General features: G+C 44.0%; 1 protein-coding gene across 1 annotated transcript in view; it reads right to left on the bottom strand.

The window, feature by feature from the left end:
• Galntl5 (polypeptide N-acetylgalactosaminyltransferase like 5) overlaps window positions 1-23,494 on the bottom strand; it is a 39,606-nt gene extending 16,112 nt beyond the window's left edge. Inside the window, exons 1-6 of the mRNA XM_021162174.1 lie at window positions 23,432-23,494; window positions 18,718-18,941; window positions 15,214-15,331; window positions 10,195-10,361; window positions 6,912-7,034; window positions 2,929-3,178 (exon numbers count right to left, since the gene is read on the bottom strand). Coding sequence (XP_021017833.1) covers window positions 2,929-3,178; window positions 6,912-7,034; window positions 10,195-10,361; window positions 15,214-15,331; window positions 18,718-18,910 — 851 coding nt within the window. The 5' untranslated portion in view covers window positions 18,911-18,941; window positions 23,432-23,494. The remainder of the gene's footprint in view (window positions 1-2,928; window positions 3,179-6,911; window positions 7,035-10,194; window positions 10,362-15,213; window positions 15,332-18,717; window positions 18,942-23,431) is intronic.
• Between the last annotated feature and the right edge of the window lie 2,223 nt (window positions 23,495-25,717).

Here is a 25,717-nt window from a genome sequence, read left to right as displayed (position 1 = left end):
TCAGTCCCTTGTCTATTTGTCATTAGAGAGGCTTCCTCTCTGGCAGCTGATGGGGCAGAAACCCACAACCAGACATTATGAGGAAAGAGAACCTAAATTGGAGGTCTCTATCAGGTGCTCCCCCCTTGGAGATTGAGGAGCACTGCAGAAGAGGAAAGACTGTAGGAGTCAGAGGGCATGGAGGACCATGGCCCATTGAATCAACCAAACAGGGCTCACGTAGGCTCACAAAGACTGAAGCAGCAAGCATGGGGCTATGTGGGTCCTCTGCATATATGTTATGGCTGTTAGCCTGGTGTTTTTATGGAACTCTTAACAGATTAGGCATGTCGCTGACTCATTTGCCTGGTCTTGGAACTCTTTTCCACTTATTGGGTTCTCTTGTGTGGCCTTATATGAGGACTTTTGCCTTGCCTTATTATATCTTGTTTTGTACTGTTTGGCTGTCATCTCTTTCCTGAAGAGGAAATGGAGGGGGAGTGAATCTGGGGGTGGGGTGCTCAGAAAGTAGAGGGAGGAGAAACTGGTTGGGATATATTGTATGAGAGAAGAATCTATTTTCAATTGAAAAAGAATGTAAAGTTGTATTTGTTTTTAATGAGAGAGCAGCATGTTTGTATTCTAATAGGACTATTCCTGGGTGGCATGTCAGGAGTCCTCATTGGCACCAAAGACATAATTATAGATGTCCAGCAAACAAAGAGGACCAACTCCCCCATGGAGTACCATACTGCTACTCTCTCTCTCTTTTGTTTTGTTTTGTTTTGTTTTGTTTTGTTTTGTTTTGTTTTGTTTTGTTTTGTTTTGTTTTTCGAGACAGGGTTTCTCTGTGTAGCCCTGTCCTGGCACTCACTTTGTAGACCAGGCTGGCCTCGAACTCAAAAATCCGCCTGCCTCTGCCTCCCAAGTGCTGGGATTAAAGGCGTGCGCCACCACGCCCCGCTGCTACTCTCTTGAACATCTAAGTTTATGCACATCCAATAGCAGGGATCCCATCTATCCTCCGTACCATCAGAATATGTGGAAATGGGAGCCAGCAACGGGTCTCTCCTCCCAACTACCGCTGACTCTCAAGACTGAGCTATGGAACAGCCAGAGGAGTAGGCAAGTATAATGTGAAGCATCTGTTAATAGGCTTCTTGGGACTGGCAGTGGGTGGGAAGTGGGCAGTGGGGTGCTTAGGAAGATGGCTGCTCCTATGTGGCCAATACTTCAGAACAATAGAATATTCCAGAGGGTTCTTCTATAAACTACTATGTAATTTTACAACTTCCACTTCCTAAGTTGTTTTAATTTCATCCTTGAATTTTGAGTCAGGATTGCTTTTCCAGGGAAGCATGTCCAGGTGTGTCCAGACAGCATATAGCTAAGGGACACAGTCACAGTTTTGACTAGGGAGGAGACGGTAAGGGAGGACAGGGGTATGAGGCTATGGACTGTGGCCCATGAATGACACATAACACTGGCTCTTGTCTGCTCAGCTTTGGCAGAGTACATTAGCTCCTGAGAAGGGACAAGGGGTGCAGAGAGTGGGAATGGTTTGGTGCCTTTAAAGGCCTGCGTATGTTTGGCCGTGGTGTGGTGGGTGTGGCCAATGAGGAAAGACAATGAGGAGGAAGAAGGCAGAGAGGAACTGTCTCTGCAGGGATGGTGTTTGAGGAGCACAGCAGAGGACAGCCAGCTTCTGGGATGTGTTTTTAGACATGGTATCATGTCCAGCAGTACCAAGATGAGAGATCCAGGAGGTGGCAGTTCACACCAAGTGGCTAACTGTATAGACATTCAATTCTCATCACCCTCTGAGGGTATTGTGCTCTAGAACTTACAGGTAAGGAAGTGTGGGCAGGTCCTGACCATAAGACCACACAGCTCTACAATAAGGTTAGGAAATGCAGCTACCTGGTCTGAGGAGCAAAAGGGTTAGTCATGAGAAGGAGTGCACCACACATCAGAGTTTCCAAGCAACATCGACCTAGCCTGCAAAGTGTACTCATCTTGTGTTCACATTTACAAATACAGTTTCCAAGACAGATGAGCTAGGAGTATCGTGTTTCTCTCAACTTAGGAATCATGGGGATATGAATTTAATCCCCAGAACCCATCTGAAAATATGGGCATGGTGGAATGCACTTGAAACCTCAGTGTTGAAGGTATGGAAACAGGCAGATTCCTGGAGTCTGCTGGCCAGCCATTCTAGCATGCTTGGTGAGTTCCAGGTCAGTAAGGGATTCTGTCTCAAAAACCAGAGAAGACAGTTCCTGAAGAAAGACACCCAAGATTGATCTCCAAATGCACACAGATATGTGAGCACACTTCATGCAAACACACACACACACACACACACACACACACACACACACACACACACACACACACTACATCCAGTAAGCATTGGAAATCAGGGCAGCATTCACCAGCCACGGTAGCTTCTTGGATGAGGTAGGGCACAAGGCACAATGCCACTTTAACAAACTTAGCATCTAATAGATCTGGCATTCAATACTTTAGGTAACAAATGGCAAGCTGGGCATACTGGCACTATCCCGGCACTCAAGAGACAGAGGCAGGCAGATTTCTGTGAGTTTGAGGTCAGCCTGTTGTAGAGCATTCCAGGACAGCCAGAGCTACATAGAAAAACCCTGTCTCAAGAAGAAGAAGGAGGAGGAGGAAGAGGAGGAGGAGGAGGAAAGGGAGAGAGAAGAAAGAAAGAAAGAAAGAAAGAAAGAAAGAAAGAAAGAAAGAAAGAAAAGAAAGAAGGAAGGAAGGAAGGAAGAAAGAAAGAAAGAAAGAAAGAAAGAAAGAAAGAAAGAAAGGAAGGAAGGAAGGAAGGAAGGAAGGAAGGAAGAAAGGAAGAAAGAAAGAAAGGAGAGAAGTGACAAAAGAAAATATTGATTTTTACTACAATCCTCCAAACAAGGAGAATCTTACCGGATAGGTGTACTTGGTCCTTCTGGGCCGTCCAACTCATATGAGAAAACATTGTCCCATCTGATATTCAGATTCCAGTCGAAAGCTCCCCTTACAATAGGTGCCACCATATAATCCAAGGTTAATTCATTGATGACATCGATAATAGGGCATACCACCATTTTATGATCCTTAGCAATGGCATGCAGCAAGGGTTCTAGCCAGACTCTATTCACCTCACAGTGACTCTCCAAGAACACCAGGATGTCCCCTGTGAAGGCAAGAGCAGACTAACATTGATCCTTGTCTTAGAGTTACTGTTGATGTGATAAAAAGCATAGCCAAAAGCAACTTGTGGAGGAAAGGGTTTACTTGACTTACATTTTCTACATCATCCATCACCGAAGGAAGTCAGGATAGGAACTCAAACAGGACAGGACTCAGGATGCAGGAGTACTGCTCACTGGCTTGTTCTCATGGCTTTCCTAATCTTTTCTCTTATAGAACTGTGGACCACCAGCCCAGAGGTGGCACCATTCATGAGGGGCTAAGCTCTCTCACACCAATCGCTAATTACGGAAATGCTCTACAGGCCAGCCTAGAGCCGTCATGGGGCATCTTCTCAGCTGAGGATCCCTCCACTCTAATGACTCTCTCCTTTGTCAAGTTGACAAAACTATCCAACACAGTGCCCTGGAGGGAAGGCATTCAATCCAAATGCAAGCTGGATGAAATGAATATGCATTGAATAGTTCCTACATCCTTGGTTCCTTAGTTGCATTAAGGGAAATGGGGAATACAGCTTTTATTATGTCCAAAATGGTGAGACTCCATGGATGGTGGACATTCAGAGGAGACTGGAGAGCTGCAGGTTAGATAATGGCTTGGAGAAAATTCTAGAGCAGTAGACAGAACTGGGAAGAACTTTAGTTTTCAAAGATCTTTTCAGGAGGCCAGATAGGTGGCTCAGTCATTAAGTGCTCGCCTTACAAGCATGAGACCACCAAGTTTAACCCCTATCACTCACACTTAAAAACCAAAAACTCTCCGGGCTTGGTGACCGGTTCTTACAGCCCTAGCTCTGGGGAGGTGGCAACAGGTAATTCCTGAGGTCAGTCAGCCTCACCTACTTAATGAGGTCAGGTCTGTGAGAGAAGCCGCCTCAAACAAACAAAGCAACAGTGATGGCACCTGAGAAGTGATGCCTACGTTTGACCTCTAACTCTTTGTTTCAGGACACAAGAACCTGGAAATCTCAGAAAGTGCCATCTGGACTCTAGTCCACATCGATAACAGGATGCCAAAGAGGTACAGGAGTATGGTATTTTTAGACAGCCATGTCTCATAGCCTAAGTTTCGCTTTTCATGGTTTCAGATCCCAGGGATCAACTGAAGTCTGAAACTATTAATGGCAAATTACAGACACAAATAGCCTTTACACTACAGGATTCTCTGACCAGTGTGGTGTGTGGTGGAATTTCACATTGTCCTGCGTGATTCTACAGGACACATAAATTATCCCCCATTCAATATGACTATGCTGTATATGCTACCTGCCAATGAGCGGCTTGGCTGTCTGGGGTTTCAGAGGAACTTGAGAGGGGTTGGGAGTGTTTGTGTTAATAATGGCTACCAATTATACTGAGACAGCAGAAGACATAAGCCACAGAACAGCTTGTGCATCAGCTGGCAGTACTCTGGTGGCATACACTTAGCATCAGTGATATTCCCAAGACCCTCAGGGGATGTCTAAGGTACTGATGATGTGTAGAGGCTCTGAGACAGGAACATACCTGGTGTGTCTGAAGAAAAGCAAGAGAGGTGCCCTTGAGGGAGGGCACACAAGGAGCAACAGGAAACAACAGAGAATGGAGAAACAGAAAAAATGATCATGGTTGTTTAAATTCTTAGAAGCTTTGAAATATAGTTCTCTTTTAACTAAAATTCACTTCAAGCAAAATTTCTTTCCTTCTCTGTTCCTTTGTGATGAGAGGGCTTATTTGGCTCACAGACAGGCACACACTGTGGTAGGGACAGAGTGGCAGGAAGAAGGGTGGGGCAGCCAGCCAACTGTGTTTGTTCAGAGAGCAGAGTGATAAACCATCACAAATACCAAATTTCTAACAACAATACAATTATTCATAACCATCAAACAATTACTCTAATAAAAAGTGCATATTAGTTATTTTGCTGTTGCTGGGGTAAAACACTATAACCAAGGCAACTTGTAGAAGAAAACATTTAGTTGGGGTTTCAAGTTCCAGAGCGATAGGGCCCATCATTCATCATGGTGGGAACATGGCTGCGGTAGGCAAGCATGGTGCTGGAGCAGCTGCAGAGACAGGGCTTCCAGATTCACAGACAGGAAGCAGAGGGCACACTGGGGATGGTGGGAGGCTCAAAGCCTCTATCAAAGTCACACCTTATAATCCTTTCCATCTCATCTAAATTACCACAAAGTAATTACATTCTTAAAGAGTGCTGTAAGCCGGGCATGCTGGCGCACGCCTTTAATCCCAGCACTCGAGAGGCAGAGGCAGGAGGATTTCTGAGTTCTAGGCCAGCCTGGTTTACAAAGTGAGTTCCAGGACAGCCAGGGCTACACAGAGAAACCCTGTCTCGAAAAAAAAAAAAAAAAAAAAAAAAAAAAAAAGAGAGTGCTGTAAAGTTTGGAAATTTTCACTCCAAACAAACAATCCCATAAATCTAGATTTTTTTTAAGTGACTAAACAACATTTAGACAAATTTTGCATAATCTCCTTAACACAGGTCATCTGCTTTATGTTGATTTTTGGTAAAAAAGAACAAAACTATATTATCCATTCTATGAATCCAGTAAAGCGAAATATAAGAAAATAATAATGAAAAAGAAAATTATAAACCAACTTTTCTTTTGAATGTAGATGCAGTTAGCATGGGGGTACAGAAAGAGGGGAGAGGGAAGATGTGAAGTAGGAGGGTGCCAAGATATGAACATCTATATAAGGGCGTCAAGGGGACTCCATGAGGCCCAGAACTGGCCCCATCCTGCTGTCAAGCATTTCCTGTGAGTGAGTACCACAGCCTGCCTACCCCAGCTTTGCTCTCTTTACTCCTGCACAGACGTGGACTCTCAGGTCTCCTACTCAGTGTCAGATCTGGAGCTTCAGCCTCATACATCCGGCTCTACCCTCTGTGGCCCTCTCTAGATGGAACCCTTCTCCCTGCTCTTGCAGCCTCCAGAGTGCAAGACAAGCTGGAATGATAACTTTACTGACTCCTGGCATGAGGACTAGATCATGCTGTGTGGAAGCCATACCCTTGGCGACATTTAACAGCAAGACGTTCTCTTTGTTTTCTGGAATGGGAGGCAGTTGGAGTCCCATTGCTGTCAATGAGCTGATGCTATAGCCTCCCCAATAAAGCTTTTGTGAAGGACCCTCCATGGAGCCTATCTTGATATCTTTTAAAATCCATCTCAAACTCCATTTTGGAGTCTCCTTAGAGACACTCAGTTGGTGATGGGACTGGTGCCATGGCCTTGGTAAAAGACTGCCTTCCATATGAAATGATAGTTTGGATAAGAATATTTTGGAGGCAATGGAAGATTAAAGATTTAAGCCTGCTGTGACATGAAGGTCTCCAAGATAGTTCCTATGCAGGAAGGAAGAGGCCCCCTGTCATGATGGTTGTAGCTTGTGAATATGAGATCTCTCTACAGGCTTTTGTGGTGGAACACCTGGGCCCCATTGGTGGTACAGTGTGGGAAAGTTGTGGAACCTTTAGGAGGTGCAGCCTTGCTGGAGAAAATGAGGCACTGGGTTGCTCCTTGAGGTTTTGTAGCTCAGTCCACTTCCTTTTCATCCTTTGTTTCCTGCCTGCAGACACAGGTGCCCAATCATCTTCTACTCCTACTACCAGGTCTTCCTTGCAAAGATAGGCTGTGTACCCTCATACAGTGAGCCACATGAACCCATTTCCTGCTTAGTGATGGCAACAACCCTAGCTTAAGAGAGCATCCATACCTGAAGCCCGGGAGGCACCAATCATCTTTGATCTGATAAAACCCTCTCTCTTTTTGTTTCTTATTAATTTAACTTTTCCACGAAAAATTTCCAGATAATAGTCCAGTTTGTCCTTCAAATCATCTGGAAAAAATAGTTGATAGTTGGCAATTTATAAACTGCATCTATAGAAATCCAAATAATTATCATTATGACCAATTTCTAAAATAATACAAAAGAGAACAAAACAAAACAAAACAAAAAAACCAAAACACTAACTATTGCATATATTTTAATGTGCCCCTGTTACAAGAAGAGTGGTTCAAAAACTGCACAATTTTTATGCTTCTGGTGACATATCATTGTTTTACTAAGTAATTGTTAAAATTTGGTAGAAAAGGTATAGGTTATAAGTCTTTTGGCTTAACTTGGTTTTACTACTCACTACACAAGTGGTACTGTGATCAACTTTGCTTCTAATTGTGTAGTGGCTTGAAGGTAAGTTATGAAACCAATTGAGTTCAAGAACCCCCTCCCCCCACTCCTTCAAGCTGAGAAAGCCCACTGGCACTCTGTAGGCATGTCCAGGAAAGACAGGCTTCAGTTTAAATTTTGTTATACAACTCATAATAAAATCTGAATTGAAAATCAGGAAGATATTGATCCTGAGTTCCATCGTGTCCTGTGTTTGAGGCTCTACATGAGCCCAAGGCTAAGGTCAAGGAGTGGTAAGGATAGTTGGTCTGATAGCGCAGTCATTTTATATGTATATATATATATATATATATATATATATATATATATATATATATATATATATGCAGGTCAATAGATATAATGGACTGAGTGTTTGTGTCCATCAGCCCCAAATGCATGTATCAAATCCACCCATGTGATAGTATCTTGGAGTAGGGCCTATGGCGGTGTTAGATTGTGAGGATGAAGTCCCTGTGAGTGGGCTCATAGGAAGAGGCTTAAGAGCTCTCTGGATCAAAGGAAGATGGAGAAACCAGGAAAAAATGCCCTTACCAACAGCCTGGTCTGCTTGGCACCTTGGTGTCAGGTCAGTGCTTGTTGCTCAAGCCACCTTGTCAAACTGACAAGAGACCAACATGTCTCCAGACTCTTGGTGCTGTGCTGAAAGGCTGGCAGATGTGGTCACTCCTAGAACTGTGTGCCCACTATAGGATTTGTGAACTTCTGAGAAAGGAAGCACGACTCCTCTGGCCAGGAGGTACCTTTGCACCCTGCACCCAACTTGAATGAGATTTCCTGTCCAGTAAGCTACAGGCATCTCAGCTCTATGAGCAGATAAGGCAGTGTGGGTGAAGGAAGAAGCACCCACTCGTGTACAAGACTCAGTGGAGATGACCCCTGTGGAAATGGTATATGGTAGGCACATGGCCAATATCATATAACTTCCAAACAGTAGCATGGCCTTGGGTTACACACAGAGCAACCTCGTCACTCCCACAGGGTGGCCAGCCTGGAATGTATTTTCTTCTCAGCATATCTTTTTCAAGTTCATCATGGACTAATTTCCCAGTAGGTTAGATGACTTTGAAGGCCTGAAATCATGACAGAGCTGGGGTCAATCTACCCAATATTGACATGAGAATCCTGGCACTCCTGCTTGCCTAAGGTAAATGGACAACCAATGTAGAAGTCTAAGCCTGGGTAACAAGACTGATATTTTAGTGTCATCATTCTATCTTAAAAGCAAGCACAGAGGAACCAGTACATACGTGCAGTTGGTCCTCTCCCTGTGTCACGCTCTTAACTTGTTCTCCACTTCCTTTCTTCCTTCCTTCCTTTCTTCTTTCTTTCTTTCTTTCTTTCTTTCTTTCTTTCTTTCTTTCTTTCTTTCTTTCTCTCTCTCTCTTTCTCTCTCTCTCTTTCTCTCTCTCTTTCTCTCTCTCTTTCTCTCTTTCTTTCTCTCTCTCTTTCTTTCTCTCTTTTTCTTTCTTTCTTTCTTTCTTTCTCTCTCTCTCTTTCTTTCTTCTTCTTTCTTTCTTCTTTCTTTCTTTCTTTCTTTCTTTCTTTCTTTCTTTCTTTCTTTCTTTTCGAGACAGGGCTTCTCTGTATAGCCCTGGCTGTCCTGGAACTCACTCTGTAGACCAGGCTGGCCTCAAACTCAGAAATCCACCTGCCTCTGCCTCCTGAGCTCACTTCCTTTCTTTTCTTCCTTTCTTCTTTTTTCCTTTCCTTTCCTTTTCTTTCTTCCTTCTTTCCTTTCTTTCTTTCTTCCTTCCTTCCTTCCTTTCTTTCTTCCTCTCTCTTTCTTCCTTTCTTTTCTTTCCTTCTCTCTTTCTCTCTCTGTCTCTCCTTTCTTTCTTCTTTCTTTTCTTTCTTTCTTTCCTTCTTAACAGGATTCCCAAGTAGCTCGGATTGGCTTTGAACTTGTTTTGTTTTTTGTTTTTTGTTTTTTGAGACAGGGTTTCTCTGTGTAGCCTTGGCTGTCCTGGAACTCACTCTGTAGACCAGGCTGGCCTTGAACTCAGAAATCCACCTGCCTCTGTCTCCCAAGTGCTGGAATTAAAGGCATGCACCACCATGCCCGGCTTGGAACTTGTTTTATAACCAAGGATAACCTTCTACTTTCCTGGTGCTGGGATTGCAGGTATACACCACACCCAGCTTATGTAGAGTTGAGGATTTAATCCAAGGCTCTATGCATGCTCAGCTAACACTCTACCAATGGTGCTTCATTCCCAGCCTTAGCTCCCCATGTTCTTGGACAAAATTCCAAAAATGCCTTTCACTGAGTAGCCCCCTTTAAATAATTCCAACCTTGTGCCTTTCCCTACATCCTTCCAACCCTACATTCATGAATAAACTTCACACTATGCAGACATGTTCCATGCTCATCCTGTTTCTTCTCATCTTGGACCTTTAAGGTGCCATTTCTTTTACCTAGAACTTATTTCCTTCCTATCCATCTGGGAAACCCCAAATCATCTGTACCTCTTCCATGTATATGGTACTTCTTTCTGAAATAATCCTAAAGCCAAGGCTAGCCCCTGTGCTGAACCCATAGACCCATCATGACAAGGTCTGGGTCAGTCTTACGTACCACATACATCAGGGATAGCAAGAAACATCTGTATAAAACATACCCGTGCCAAGGCATGCATGGTGAACCACACTCAGGAATTCAGCACTTTGAAGGTGGAGGCAAGAGGATCAGGAATTCAAAGAGAGGCTACTCTGGGCCACATGAGAGCAGTTCCCCAAACAAAACCAAATGTCAAGTATCACTAGAGAATAATGTTGCTTTCCAGACAGACAGACAGTGTCTGCTCACCAAATTCACTCATGTCATCCACCAGAATGATCTCCTCCAGGAGATGCTGCGGACTGAGGTTCATCACACTCGACACTGCTCGGAGCAAGGTGTTAAATTCTTCATTATAGAAGCATATGATGATGCTGGCAGTGGGTAGCTTGAATGGGTAGTGTTTCTGCTGGCATCTGCAAGAAAAATAGGGAGAGAGAGAGAGTTAGTTATTCCAAAGCTTCAAGTGTTCTGAGCTTTCTTCAAATGCCAACCCTTACTTTTGCTTTCTTTACTTTAGGGAACTAATTAGGATAGTACAATGATGGGGCAGTTAAAAGTACAAAATTAACAAGCAAAATGTTCTTACATTTAAAAAAAAACCCTATTTTCATTTATGTGCATTTGTCTGCATCTATGTGTGCATACACATGTGCATACAAGTAAGTATCTGTAGAGGCCAGAAGAGAGCATCAGATACCCTGGAGCTAAAGTTAGAGGCAGCTGTGAGCCGCCTGATGTGGGTCCTGGAAATCAAACTCTGGTCCTCTGAAAGAGTAATAAGCACTCTTAACAACTGAGCCATCTCTAGCCTGTCCTGAAATTCTCTGATTTTTTTAAATCATTATTTATTTTGTTCTATGTGTGGGAAAGTGGGTACATGCACATGACGGTATGGTGGGTGTATAGTGGAGGAAGTGCAGGAGTCCGTTCTCTCCTTCCACCACGTGGGCTTCAGTCTCATGTGGAGAGCAATATCGGGTGTGCACATCCCACCTTGGTGGCCCCACTTAAATTCTAACACTATTCTCACACCTTGAAATTATTTTCCCCTTTATAATTACTTTCTTGACATCCCATCTTCATCATCTTCGGTCTACTTTAAAGACATAAAACAATGATTATAGCCATGTATTGGTGTCTGTTATAAATAGTGGCAGTCTCAATGCATGGAAAGATAACTTCAAAGTAAATTCCCTGTGCTGTACTCCTTGCTATGCTTTGGGAGCTTGACTAAGAATTGTAGAAGAATTAGTGGACCACAAATCCTCTAAGTACTGGCAAAAGGTCGAATTCACACAAGTGAAAAACAGAAGGTGAGATATAGTATATTATTATTTGGAGCTAACCTCAGCAAAATAGAAGGGAGTATACTGTAAGGTGACCAGAGTATCCCCAAAGACTAGTTATAGGAAGACAGCTGGGATCTCAAGGAAATAATAGAGTGACAGGGCAGAGGCCCCCTGACCTGCTCTGTCACCATAGCAACAGTGATTGAGGTGATGACTAACAGTATCTCCAGCCTCCTTCCAGGTTGGTGAGCTCACTCCGTTCAGAACGGGCATATAGTAACTCTTCTATATGAGACTCTACCTGCAACAGGCGTGTTTATATTTTCTTAATGCCACAGAGTGGGAATTGTGATGGCTATCAGCCTATTTTTAGGGTTTTGTTTTTGTTTTTTAAACATATCTTAAGTGTCTTAAATAGCCTAGGCTGACCTGGATATCTAAGTAGGTAGCCAAGACTGGCTTGGAACTTGCTATGTTGTTGACCAGGCTGGCCTTGAACTCACAGAGATCTTCCTTCCACTGCTTCTTGAGTGCTGAGATTACAGGTGTGTAAAACCACACCTGCCCAGCATCCAAGGATAAGTCAGAAGGATGTTCTGCAGGAATCCCCAGGGGAAAATTCATTGGCTCGTATTGGCTCCATGGCTACTCTGGAGGTAATTAACTAAGGCCAGACAAGTGAGGTAAAAAAAAAAAAATCTCACTGCAATTAGGCAAAGAGGAAATTTTCCTGGACAATTCCAGGATAGCGGGGACTGGGCAGATGAACCAGGAGGACTCTCAGTGTGTGTACCTGTGGATAAACATGAATTGAAGGCACCTTGAAAGCTGAGGGTTTATCCTGACCAACATTGTTAGACTACTGGATGGTACTATAGTGTGTTCACCTGATGAGTGGAACCTGGCACCGTGGTCAAAGGAATAGAAACCATGGGAGGTGACAACCAGGCAAAACCTGAACAGTTGGAGGGGTTAGGCAAGCATACAGACTGCACTCAAGTGGACATGACCCAAGAGCTCAGCAATAGAGGCTGGATAAATAAGTGGGATAGCATCAAACTGAAATCCTTTTGTGACAAAAGAAATCATCAAAAGGAAGAGATAATGTGCAGAAAAAGCAAAAAAGGTTTGCAAACTGTACATCTGACTAGGGAAGGCAAGCCAGATTGCTTACCACTAAAGCCAAAAATTAGGAGGGGCCAAGGCTATAACTCAGTTAACAGAGTGCTTATTTAGCCAGGGGTTAGATCTCAGCACCACATAAAACTATATAATGGTATACACTTGAAAACTGGACGCAGGCGAATGAGAAGTTAAAAACCATCGCTGGTTACATAATGAGTCCAAGACAAGCCTGGAATATATAAGGCCCTGTGTTAAAAAAGAAAACAAGCCTAGTAGACCTTTTTTTAAAAAAAGACAAGTAGTCAATAGGTATATGAAAATATTCAATAAAATAATATATTCAAAAACACTAATCAGAGAAATGCAAATTAAAATATTGATGAGATTCCAACTCACATCTGTTAAAATAGCCATTATCAAAACAATGAGAATGTGGAAGAAGATTAGCACACCCATTGTGGAGGACAACATGACCCAACAACTATGCCCTTAGATATACACGCAGGTATAAATCCTGTAGAAGAGATGTCTGCTGTTGAAGCATTATCCCAGTTGATATGGAATCAACCAAAGTGCCAATCAGTAGGTGAATGAATAAAGTATATACATACAATTTTAACCTTAAAAACTCAGGAGCAGGTGAGGATAGTTCACTGGACAAAGAGATGTGGTGGTTTGAATAGGTTTGGCTCCCATAGATCCAATGTTTGGCCATAGGAAGTGGCACTATTAGGATGTGTCTCTTATTAGAAAAGGTGTGGCCTTGTTGGAGGAAGTGCATCCCTTTGAGGTCTCCTGTGCTCAGGCTCCACCCAGTGCAGATGGTAGTTTCCTCCAGCACCATGTCTGCCTGCACACTGCCGTGCTTCCCACCATGATGATGGACTGAGCCTCTGAAACTGTAAGCCAGCCCCAACTAAATGTTTTCCTTTATAAAAGCTGCCTTGGTCATATAGACTTTTCATAGCAATAAAACCCTAAGACATGGGGCGTGTGATCTGAGTTGATCCCTAGGCCCCCACATAGTGAAAAGAGCCAACTATTCTTACAAGTTGTCCTCTGACCTCCATACCAACCGGTGGCATGTGCATATGTATACCTGCGCACACATACAAATTAAGAAAATACAAAATTATAAGATAGGAAATTCAGTTATATACCACAATTGAATGGATGGAGAATAGAGGAGATGGAATAAAAGAAAATAATACAGGAGGGAGAGTTAGTCTTCCTCAGGGACATGTACACTAAATGGTTGTCCAACCCCAAGTGGTCAATCAGTGGATATGGTAGCGCACGCCTCTAATCTCAGCACTCCAGGGGCAGGTGCATTGCTGAGTTCAAGACCAGCCTGGTCTATGGAGTGAGTTCTAGGACAACCAAGCTTAGGAAGTGAAGGAAACCATTGAAAACAGAAAGCTGATGAAGATGTAATTGAACAAGGGGGTCATGCTCCAGCCCCAGCAGGCAGCAAACTTGGCAGCTTGACCATGTGGTTCTGGCTTTAGAGTCAAATTTTTTTTTCTAACATGTAATTGTGTGATGGAAGAAAGGAAGCAAGACAGTTGATTCTTTTTAGATCAGATTTAGGGGGAAATAATAGCATGGAGAGAAATTCACAACTTACTGAAATTAAAATCTTGGTCTTCGTGGTAGTTAAATCTTAACTTTATTTAAAGATTGTCCTCCAAATTAAAGTTATACCATGTTTACAGTTTGAACAAATTTAAATTTATTCTTTGTATTTTTTTTTTTTTTTGGTTTTTCGAGACAGGGTTTCTCTGTGTAGCCCAGCTGTCCTGGAACTCACTCTGTAGACCAGGTTGGCCTTGAACTCAGAGATCCGCCTGCCTCTGCCTCCCAAGTGCTGGGATTAAAGGCGTGCGCCACCACGCCCGGCTATTCTTTGTATTTTTAATTTGAGTGGGGGAAGGGAGACATGTAGCTGAGGATGACCTTGAACTTCTGATGCTGCCTCCACCTCGAAGCACTGCTGGACACAAAGCCTGGCCCTGTGCATAACAGGCAACAGTCCAAGCAGGCTCCATCCCAAGCCCATTTGTTTTCCTCTGAGTCAGTTACACTGGTTCATTATGTGCAAATACTCCATCTCTTCAGTGCGCCCCATCATGAATGATGTCTGTGTTGCACAATATCACAAAATCTGGCCGTCTACTTTATTGTCATGGAATGTGGCATTACTAGAAAGTGTAGGTTTTCCTTAGCTTGAACATTTTTCTTTTAGCTAATCAAAATTGATATTCTTTTCCAAGAAATTATTGGAACCTAAATGATATCTAAAGGGCATCGACAAACATAATCTGAACAGGTGAACCTCAAGAACACTGCCTAAAACGAAATAAAACAGTCCTCCACTTTTAGTATGCATTTACTAATCTGAAGCCTCTGGGGTGGTCAAATTCAGTCACTGGAAGTAGATTGGGTGTTGCTAGGGCTGGGGAAGGGAGGGGCATAAAGCTTCCGTTCAGGCAGTGCTATGGTTGCTCACCAGTGTGGCTGTGCTTAATTGTCTGCTAGAAAATCACTAGCATAGCAATCTTACATGCATTTTCCACAATTAACATTAACACAGATAACTGAAGACACAAGGAAAGTGGAGCAGACTGTGAAGAAAAAGACAGGTAGATATCCAAAGCGCTGTCTGTTGGGAATGTGAATGCTTTGGACAGAACTGAGGAAAAATCCTCAAGGGATTAATTTAGCTCCTCAAAACCTCAAGATCATATTCAGCCAATAAGTAAGGTGGTCTTTACACCATCATCAGAATCTTGACATTGCCCAACTTAACGACTTAAGAAGAGGTTAAAGTCTGATTAGAGGAAGGACATACATTTTATCCCTGGAATCTGGCACCTCTCTCTCGATGCCCAGTCTTCTACTCATGATGGCATTTAATCCATATCGCCTCAATCCTTGGATAAGTTCTGGATCTGAAACGTTAACCTTATCTGCAAGAAAAGGAAATTTGAGTCACATAAGTAAAAACTTAGTGCTGTTACGCAGATGCACAGACAAGAGCATTCTGAGTTTTTCTGAAACAGTTATTTTCTTGGTCTCTAAACTAACCCCAGATGACAAAGTTAAAGGTGAAAGCCCAAATCATTTACACAAACCAAAGACTCTTTAGTAAAGTCTTGTCATTCATTTTAGATGAAAGAAAGACACAGAGCCCTTCATTTAGTTACTTAGCCTGCTGCTGAGCTAAACACTCCCACAAAAGCAACATAAGTAGTGAGAGTTCTTTTGACCCCAGGTTTTAGAAGGCCGTTATGGAGGGAAGACACTGTAGCAAGTGCCTAAAGTGCTTAGATACTTTGTGTCTGCAGTCAGTGCATAAAGAGCAAAGTGCTCAGCTCATTTGCTTCCTCCTTCTTATGCAATCCAGGGAATGGTATCACACATACACTTACAAATATATATATATATATATATATATATATATATATATATATATATATATATAAACACACACATATACATACATACATATGTACATACATACATACAAATATATGTGTGTGTATATATGTGTGTGTGTGTGTGTGTGTGTGTGTGTGTATATACATATATATACATGCATGCATGCATTTGTGCATTCATACATACCTGCCACACATGAACTACAGAGGCCTCTGGCCGACCGAAACACAAATAGTCACAGATAAAATATTATCAGCAGATCTCCAAGATAATAAACTCATTCTCACTAGCCCAAGAAAGTGCTGGGGAAACGGCAGCCTAATGACAAAGCAGGATAAACCTTTACTATACTTGCCCCAAGTCTTGGACTCTCACCTTCACCCTAAGCAAGCAAACAGCAGTATCCTTGCCCCACCTGCTGGTGTCAGTGAGACTAAGCAGAGCCTACTATTCCAATGTCAGCAGCAGGCGATGAGTGCTCTGAGATGGTGGATGCTGGGGTGGGCCAACTCAAAGCCCTGGATCTCACTGTGAGCATGGGTGGCAGCTGAGTTGGTCAGCCCACCAATTCTTCTGCACCACACCACCAGGGCAGGCTCTCCAACACTGTCCAGGCTGGCTCACCCAAAGCCACAATTGGCAAGGGGCGGGCAGCTCTCCCATTCTCATGTCCTCAGAGTCACTAGAGCCAGCTCTCCTGTGCTGCCCAGTGAGGTGTGGGCCTGCTTTCCCAAGTACCACAGCTGGTGAGGGACAGGGCTAGCTCTCTCACTCTCATGACTGGATGTGAGGGAGATGTGGCTACATCTGTCACCCCACTGATTGCCAGGGTTGATCACCTGCTTTGGCTAAGCTGCCTCCCTCATCCTTCCACGTGTGCCCTTCTGGACTTTCCCTGAATAGAGGACGACCAGTCTTCAGTCAAGGGTACATGAGTAGATACATTCCCCTGCTAGAACCTCCAACAAACTCTCAAGGGAGCTGAATTCTTATGCCACATGTCTACAAGATAGTATGCTCATACACGGTAGGCAGGTGGGGCAGGGAGGGGCTTCTTTCGTGCAGTGGGCAGAACACACATGTCGGTTCCTTCTGATAGAGGGCCAACAGGACCAATGGGAACATTCCTGGATTCTGTTCTGTATGCCACACTCGGACTTAATATTGCTGAAGGGAATCAACACTAACATATTACTAGCATACCATGTACATACTCTTTATGGTCTGTTTGTTCTGAGGTGATTCTGTGCTAGCCTAAATGCTCCTGAGGGAGTATAAGATTGATACCAGCATCAACTAACCACATCCATTGTTTTCTCAAACCCAGGCATCCACAGAATTCTCGAGTGCATGTGCAGCGGGTGGGGAGTGGTTGTGCAAGAGGTGACAATGAGAAACAGACATAAAGTCTCAAAAATGTGGTTAACCACCTCAACCAGAATTCCAAGACAGTATTCCAAATAGCTGACAGCCTCTGTCCCTTCCCCCACATGACCTGTGAGCTGGAGATGTAATGGAAGACAGACCTTTAGACTATTAATCCTCTTCCCTCTCAGATCACTGGAATAGCTGACATCCTCTGTTCTCATCCCCCACATAATACATGGGCTGGCGATGTAATGGAAGACAGACGTTTAGACTATTAATCCTCTCCTCTCTCAGGTCACTGGTTTCTGAATAAAGTGAGGTTTTAAGATTCAGTTTTTGCCTTTGTTCACTGGCTTTTGTGAGTGACAGATGCTATCATCTGTCTGTGTGTACACTTGTACTGCTCCTTGGTGAAGAGGACCTGCTTGGAATCATGCTATGATACCTCTCAGTATCTTCAATGTCTGGGATCCAACAGAAAATGGTATACCAAGAACCAGGAACGTTCCAAATGGAATTTAAAAGGACAGCCGACAGATGCCAACACTGAGCTGAACCAGCTGGACCAAACTCACTAGGATGCTAAAGCAACCACCACAGCAGCACCAGAAGCAGACAGAGAAGGGAGAGCTAAGGCAAGGGACAGAGGTTAGAAAAATAAATGAAGGAAGTTAGAGGAGTGTAGAGTTAAGGTGACTATTAAGTAGTAATTGAACTACACAGAGGGTAGAGCCTGTGGACTTGAGGCCAAATCAATAGGATTGGTGTGCGATGAACCACACAGGGATGAACTAGAGAGAACAGGATTCTCAGCTAACTCTGTATTACAGGAATTACAAGAGGAGAAGAGAGAAAACAGGGGACAGAGATAACATGCGAGTGAGCGAGCAGGATAGGATGCTGCAGAGGGCTGCTTGGTGTCTTACTCCCTACATGGGCTGCCAGCACTCTTCCAGAGCATCACAGAGCCCAGAACACAGGTCTGACTTTTAAGCTTTTAATTATGTCTTTACTGTTCTCTTCATCTTTGGGAACGCATTTGTTAGACCAGGGCATCCTGTGTAAGCATGGAGCACAAATCTTACAACAGTATTTGTGGGGGAGAACAAATCCCAAGAGAATATTGACACAGACTATCTACAGACAGGTTAAACTGTGCAATACCAGAACTGCCGAGCGATCGCATGCACAGGACACTTTCGAGGTTGGTAGGTGGAAAAGGGCAGGGGTTACATTCCTATTGCCCCTGTTGAAATTCATTTTTATGGAAGACAGAAAGCTGCCTGAAGCAAATATAGCAAACTACCTAAAAATAAGAACTATAGGTGGTAAATGCTTGTGTGTACACCCTACTGAGTTCCGGGTATCATATGTACCCGGAATACATGAGGTATTTTATAGTTTGAAAGTTAAATGATCTGAAGGAGATTATTCTCTTATTCTTCTAAATACTGATTTTCTGATGGTTTTCCTTGAAAGTGGTTAACAGAAACATCACAATTTGTCCCTGGATCTAATTCAGATTTCCCAGGTTCACCCGACTTACCATGAGTGAAGCCCTCTGAGTGATGGGTTTGCTGGTGCGCGTTTCTTCCGAGTGACTTCTTCTTTAGGAGTTCCTCCTTTTCATTCTCCAGCATGTCTTCTTGTTCAAGGTGCAAAACCAAAAGTAACATAGATGCCCAGAGCCCGATGGCCAGGAATCCACAGAATAAACACTGAGTTATGACACTTTTCATTGTGGGTTTCACATTTTTAAATTCTAATTTCCTAGACAAGGTCAACATAAGAGAGCTGAATTAGATAATTCTGGTTTTTCAATTTTCCACTTGGATTAAATTGTTTTTAATGTTTTAAAAACAATTATTTTGATACTTTTGAATTAAAAAAATTATCTCTTCTTCTGTCACAAAAATTCTTCACACATATATAGGATCAACATCCAGCTAGGTTAGTATGAAACAGGCAGCATAATTTAAAGTCCTTGCCTTACCCCTTGAGCAAACAACTCAAGGAGAGGAGGAATGTTTTATAACAAAGGTGCATTGCACTTCTTATCCATGCCCAGCCCACTTGGAGAGAGAGTATAAGCCTCAACTGTGGAAAAGAGGGAAGCTAAGCATCCTTAAGGAACAGACTGGGGCCAGGAGCACAAGTGAGTCTGTGCTTTGTTTCAGTTTGGTTTTGTTTTAAGCTAAGGTCTCATGTAGGCCGGGTTGACCTCAGACTCACTCACCAGCCAAGGCTGACTTTGAGCTGATGGCTTTTCTACTTCTACCTCCTGAGTGCTGAAATTATAGGGATAGGTTACCGTGCCTGGTTTTGGGAGGCACTGGGGGACAAATCCAGGGGTTTGTATATGTTAGAAAAATACTGACTGAGCCACATCTGCAGCCAAGGCACATGAGATTTGAACACATACTTGCATTATTGGCCATATGCTCACAATTTGGAAGGAGAGAGGAGGTTGCGGCCTGGGCAGGAAGGGAGAGGATGGTGAAGCAGAAACTGGCTGAGTTGCTGCGGGAACAGAGCACTAAGAGTGCTAGGAGTGAGCCGGGCCGTGGCAAGGCTACACGTGTAATCAGAAAGAGTAGCTCTGTTCACTCCCAGAGCCCAGAAAGGCCCAGTCAGGGTAAGGTTGAGAACCACCGTTCTAGAGCTTCCCACAGAGGCTAGCTCCTCTGCGGATACCTTGAAGATGGCATCAAAGCTGCCTCAACACTGCACTGAGACTTTCTGCAGCTTGTTTGTCCTGCTTTTTATTTGGAATGCTGATATGGACTAAATCACAAATCTCCAGAATGATGTCAAAGCATCAACCAGCAACGTAATTGTATTGTGATGAGCCTTTAGGGAGGTGACAAAGGTTAACTGAGCTCCAGGTTAAGCCTGATCCTGTGGAGCTGGTAACTTGATGAGAGAGTCAGGAACAATGCACAGAGAAAAGGACATGTGACAGTTTGTGGAAAGGGACTGTAGGTGAGTCAAGGCTTTAAGTGGAAGCCACCCTGCCAACACCTTGACCTTGTCCTGTAGCTGTAAGGAAATACATTCCTAGTGTTAGCCAGACACTCTGTAATGTTTTGTTCCACTTGGCCACATATACTGATATAGATGCCAAGGATTGACCAGGACATTTGAGGAAAACTTCCAGAAAGGGGAAAAAAATGTGTGGAGAGCCACAAAAGAGGAACAACCCATTACTTGCAAAATACTGAAGCTGAAAATCAGGGTTACCACAGTCAGAGAACCAAAGAAAGGACATCAAAGAACAAAAAGGGACCATTGAAATGTAAAATATGCCCACCACAGTAAAACCAGTAGAAGACTGGAAAATAGAAGGGAATTTTCTGGAAAGCACAGGAAAATGACAGAGTGAGGGATGATCTTAGAGAAAGTGAGGCATTCTTCCAGGGGCGTCTGACTAGCAGTGAATTCCAGAAAGCTGTGTGGGGGGGGGGGGGGGGGGGATGGAGGAGAGAGGACCACACAATCAGGACCAGAGTGTCAAAGCAGCAAAGGGGCCTTCCCAGGAGAACTGACACTCACACAGGAGGACACTAAACGCCTCAGGCGCAGCACCAGCTTCAGAAGGATTACAGAGAGATGGCTACCAATTCAAAATGAGATGATCTCAAACCTAGTTCTCTACAGCTTGTCAGCATCTAAGTAGACTTCAGAGCAGAATAAACATGTGTCCAGATACCACCTCAGAAAGGCGTGTCCTCCTCCTCCTGCAGCGAGGATACGTGTGAATTATAAATGCCAACAAGGCAGACAGCAAAAGGAGGGCACAAATGTACACACGCGCACACACACACACACACATGCACATGCAAATGAGCACACGCACTCATGAATAGATAAATACTGCAAGTCTAAATTTGTAGCCATTAACTTTGCTAAAATATGTGAGACTTGGGCTAGAAAGATAGGCCAGTGGGCAGAGCACTTGCTGTTCAAGCACGAGTTTGAATCCTCAGAACCCATATAAAGTTGGGCACTGTGCTACATACATGCAATCCCAGTGCCCCTGTGAAGAGATGACAGACAGCAACAGGAGGGCCTGAGAACGCTCAGCTATGCCAACAGACACAGTGGTGAACAACAGAAAGACTGTATCAAATCAGGCTGAAGGCAAGGACCAACACTTCACATAGCCCTCTGACCTTCATAAATCTGCCACAGCGTGTGTTCCTACATTCATAAACTCTCTCTCTCTCTCTCTCTCTCTCTCTCTCTCTCTCTCTCTCTCTCTCATACCTTAGGGTTATTGGGTAAGCGTTTGCTTTGCAAGCTTGAGGCCTCGAGCTCCATCCCTAGCACCCACATAAAAGCCAAGTGCAAAAATAAAACAGAAAAAAAAAAAAAAAGCAAAAGCCAGGCACATTAGGGCTAGAGAGTAGCTGGCTCAGCCATTAGGAGCACTTGCTCTGGACCTGGATTTGGTCTCAGCACCCACACTGCAGCTCACAGTCATCTGTAGTCCCAGTTCCAGGGTCCAACCCCTTCCTCTGGCCTCTTAGGGTACTAGGCATAATTAATGTACGTATATGCAGGCAAAACACTCACACACATAAAATGGATCTTTAAAAAGACAAACAAGGGCTGGAGAGTTAAGAGCACTGACTGTTCTTCCAGAGGTCCCTTAGTTCAATTCCCAGCAACCACATGGTGGCTCACAACCATCTGTAAAGAGATCTGATGCCCTCTTCTGGTGTGTGTGAAGACAGCTACAGTGTACTCATATACATAAAATAAATGAATCTTTAAAAAATAGACAAAGAAAAGAAAGATGGGAGGAAGGAAGGAAGAGGGGGCAGGGGGCTGCATACAGTTGTAATACTATAGTCCTGGAGATTTGAAGACAGAAGGATCCCTGGAACTTGTCAGCCAGTCTACCCAGCCAGTGAGCTGCAGGCTCAGAGAGCCTTGTCTCAAGAAACAAAGATGGCTCCCGCTCAAGCTCACTCAAGCAGCTGTAGTTGAATTCAGTGGGTGACATACAGAGAATAGATCTGCAAGGAGGACAGAGACTTTTACAAAGAATAAGGGTTTCCGGCAGGAGGGGAGGATGAGAGCGGGTGATGGGAATGAAAATAACTAAAATTCAGTGTAATACACAAAACTGTCAAAGGTGTGCATGTGCGTGTGTGTGCACACACATGTGTGTGCCTGTATGTGTGCATAGGTGCATGTATGTGTGGGTGTGGGTGTGGGTGAGTGTAGTGAAATTTTCCCTAACCTATGGTTATAAAATGCCTTGTCAGCATACTTTATGGATTTTTTTTATTAATTGATTTTGTTTTTTGTTTTTTTTCTTTGTGTAGCCCTGGCTGTCCTGAAACTCATTTTTGTAGACCAGGCTGGCCTAGAACTCAAGAGATCTGCCTGCCTCTGTCTCCTTGGTGCTGGAATTAGCTGCCTGACTATCAGCATATCTTATTAAAGGGGCCTTGTCAGAGTCCCCGTTCCTGTGATGGTTAATATTGTCAACTCTACAGGATCTAGGATCACTGGAGAGAGAGACTCTCAGTAAATCTACATAATTCAAATTAGGTTAATTGAGGTGGAAACATCCGCATTAAATATGGGTGATGCATTCTGTGGCCTGGGGTCCCAGGTGAATGGAGAGGAGAAAGCCCTGAGCACCAGAGTTCACTACTTCCTGGCTGTGAACACCATGTGATCAGCCACCTCCCTCTCCTGCCACTGTGCTTCTATGCTTTCCCCATCACTATGAAATCTATCCCCTCAAGCTGTAAGCTAAAATAAACTCTCACTCCTTTAAAAATAAATTTTAAAAAATGTAAAAGTATGATGATGTGATTAAGACATCGGTGTGAAGATCTGTGCGGGCACACATCCTCCCCACACTAGTGTCAGGAGAGCGTGACCTTGCTTCTGATCAATGCCACCACTGATTTTTCTGAAAACAACATTTTGCAATGCATTATCTTCCCAACACTGCTCTTCAGATGGGACCTGTAACCTCACTCCTCAAAGGCCTTCCCTCCACTGAGTTTTAAATAACTATAAAGAGCTCACACAAGTATGTCACAGAGTCCCCTTTCAGGAACTGGAGCCTACACAGTATCTGTCTTCCAGAAGTGAGGCATAGCCAGCCTTTTCTTGTGGTAAATCAGTCTCCGTGCTGCTCGGCAGAGTCCACATTAGCCAATGTCCAGCAGACCACTGCTTGTACTGGTCTAGGTGCCTGGACTTCCTGAGTCTCTAACTCTGGCCTAGCTCCTTACCTGTCAATGAGGCTGCCTTTCTGGCAGCTTTTAAAGTTATTTGACAACCAGAGTCATAAGTGGAGTCAGGTCTGTGAATGATGAAAAGATGTAATTTTCTAGGTGGTACTAGATCATGCTGGGTTGCCTTACAGCAACAGAGTGTTCAGCAGGCCACCACAGGCTGGCTCTCAGAGCCCAGTGACATCACACAGGGCATTGTTGGCCCACAGAGGCCTCTGTCTGGAAGTCTAGCAAGCAGTTAGAATCCAGGAAGCTAGAATCCAAAGGGGCCTATCATAACTACTGTCTGAATGTCATTCCTCCTCAGCTAAGGAAACAAAGCCTCATGAGAGTCAAGGTCAAAACCCAGGGTATGCAGGCTTGGCCTAATGTTTAGCTCTTGTGAAATGAGATTACAAAACAGCTGTGAGAATACCTCAAGAAACTGAAATATGAGACCAAAGGCTGCCTGAATGCCTTTAATTTTTCCTTTCTTATCCATTGCTCAGCATTTAGATGGCAGTACACAAGATCAGACAAGGACTTGAGAGAGCCCTTCTGTGAGAGTAAGAGGAGGTTGGACCCCTCCCCCTGGAGGCTTGGAACCACCACACCCCTGTATCAGCTCAATAGAAGAAGTGGTGCGCTGGGGCTCTTCTAGACCCTTCTCTAGAGCATTAAGGTCCTAGCATAAATTTGGATGCTCATCTGCACAAGCTAGATAGGAAGCGCTTCTATTTCATTTATCAATAATATTAATGCAGACTATGTTTGAATGGGCGGGGGAGATGGCTTATTTGAGAAATTCCTTGCCATACAGCATAAGGGTCTGAGTTTGGAACCCTAGCATGCACATAAAAGCCATTCATGGCAGTGCACACCTGAGACCCTAGCCCGGGGAAGGCAGAGACAGGGGAAGCCCTGGAACTTGCTAGCCAGGTTCAGTGAGAGGCCTTGCCTCAAAAACAAAACAAAACAAAAGACCAGTGAGGGAGGACGCCACACACCAATCTTCATATATACATACATGTACATGTGTAGCTATCTCTGCCTATACACACACACACACACACTCACATAAATTTTCCTAGCACATAAGACTCTGAGTTTGATCCCTGGCAATGAAAACAAACAAACTAACAAACCAACCATTTTCTCAGTATCTATGGACTGGGATAATGCAAAAGCCCATGCAGAGTGGAATGGACGGGGCTGTGGGTGTGGTGCAGTTGGTATAGTGCCTGTCTAACAAGCATGGAGCCCTGTGCTCCATCCCAGCACCACAGTGGGAATGGATGGGGATGTGGGCATGCATGTGATAGCAGGACACCTCAGACACAGAAGCAAGAATGATGCTATTGCCATGACACTGAAGAAGGTGCCAGACTGATCTACACTGAGAACAGCCAGAGGGTGAGACAGGCACTAGGTACTGTGTGGGGCCAGGGCATCTGGATTCTCATGGGCTGCTCTCTAAAGGGTTTCACACTTCAAAGATTCTCAGAGTTAAGGAGGAAAAGTCCTCCTTGGTTACGGTTTGGTTTAATAAGTAAAGTCTTTCTGAGAAAGGGCAAGGCTCTTAACTAGGTCAAGGGTAATAGATGGGATTTTATGTTGAGAAAAATTCATGTGCCATTAAACTCACCCTCAGAAGCAGAGAAGTAGGTATATTTACAAAAGTCACAAAAATGTGGCTCATTTTATCAGCCCAGAAAGAACCTCCATAAGAAATAGCAGATTGCTGGGCAGTGGTGGCGCACGCCTTTAATCCCAGCACTTGGGAGGCAGAGGCAGGTGGATTTCTGAGTTCAAGGCCAGCCTGGTCTACAAAGTGAGNAGCCTGGTCTACAAAGTGAGTTCCAGGACAGCCAGGGCTACATAGAGAAACCCTGTCTCATAAAAACCAAAAAAAAAAAAAAAGAAGAAGAAGAAGAAGAAGAAGAAGAAGAAGAAGAAGAAGAAGAAGAAGAAGAAGAAGAAGAAGAAAAGAAAAGAAAGAACTAGCAGTCTTGGGTTAAAGACATGGCTCGGTTGGTAAAGTACCTGCCCTGCATGCATGAAGAGCTGTGTTCAAAGCCCACAAGCCCACATACAAAGCTGAGATGGAGGCATGCCCCTGTGACTCCACACTAGGGCCAGCAGAGGGGGCAGGGAGCAGAGGCAGCAGACACTTGAAGTTCACTGGCCAGCCAGCCTATCCAAGTTGGTGAGCTGCTGGTTCAGGGAGAGGCCTTGTCTCAAAGACAAATGGTGGGGAGCAGTTAAGGAATGAAAACCAGCGGCACCTCTAGCTTTCCTATGCAT

The sequence above is a fragment of the Mus caroli genome, chromosome 5 (genome assembly GCF_900094665.2).
Source record: "Mus caroli chromosome 5, CAROLI_EIJ_v1.1, whole genome shotgun sequence".
NCBI classification, from domain to species: domain Eukaryota; kingdom Metazoa; phylum Chordata; class Mammalia; order Rodentia; family Muridae; genus Mus; species Mus caroli.
The sequence above is the reverse complement of the archived record's forward strand: the minus strand, read 5'-3'. Positions and strand labels throughout refer to the sequence as shown.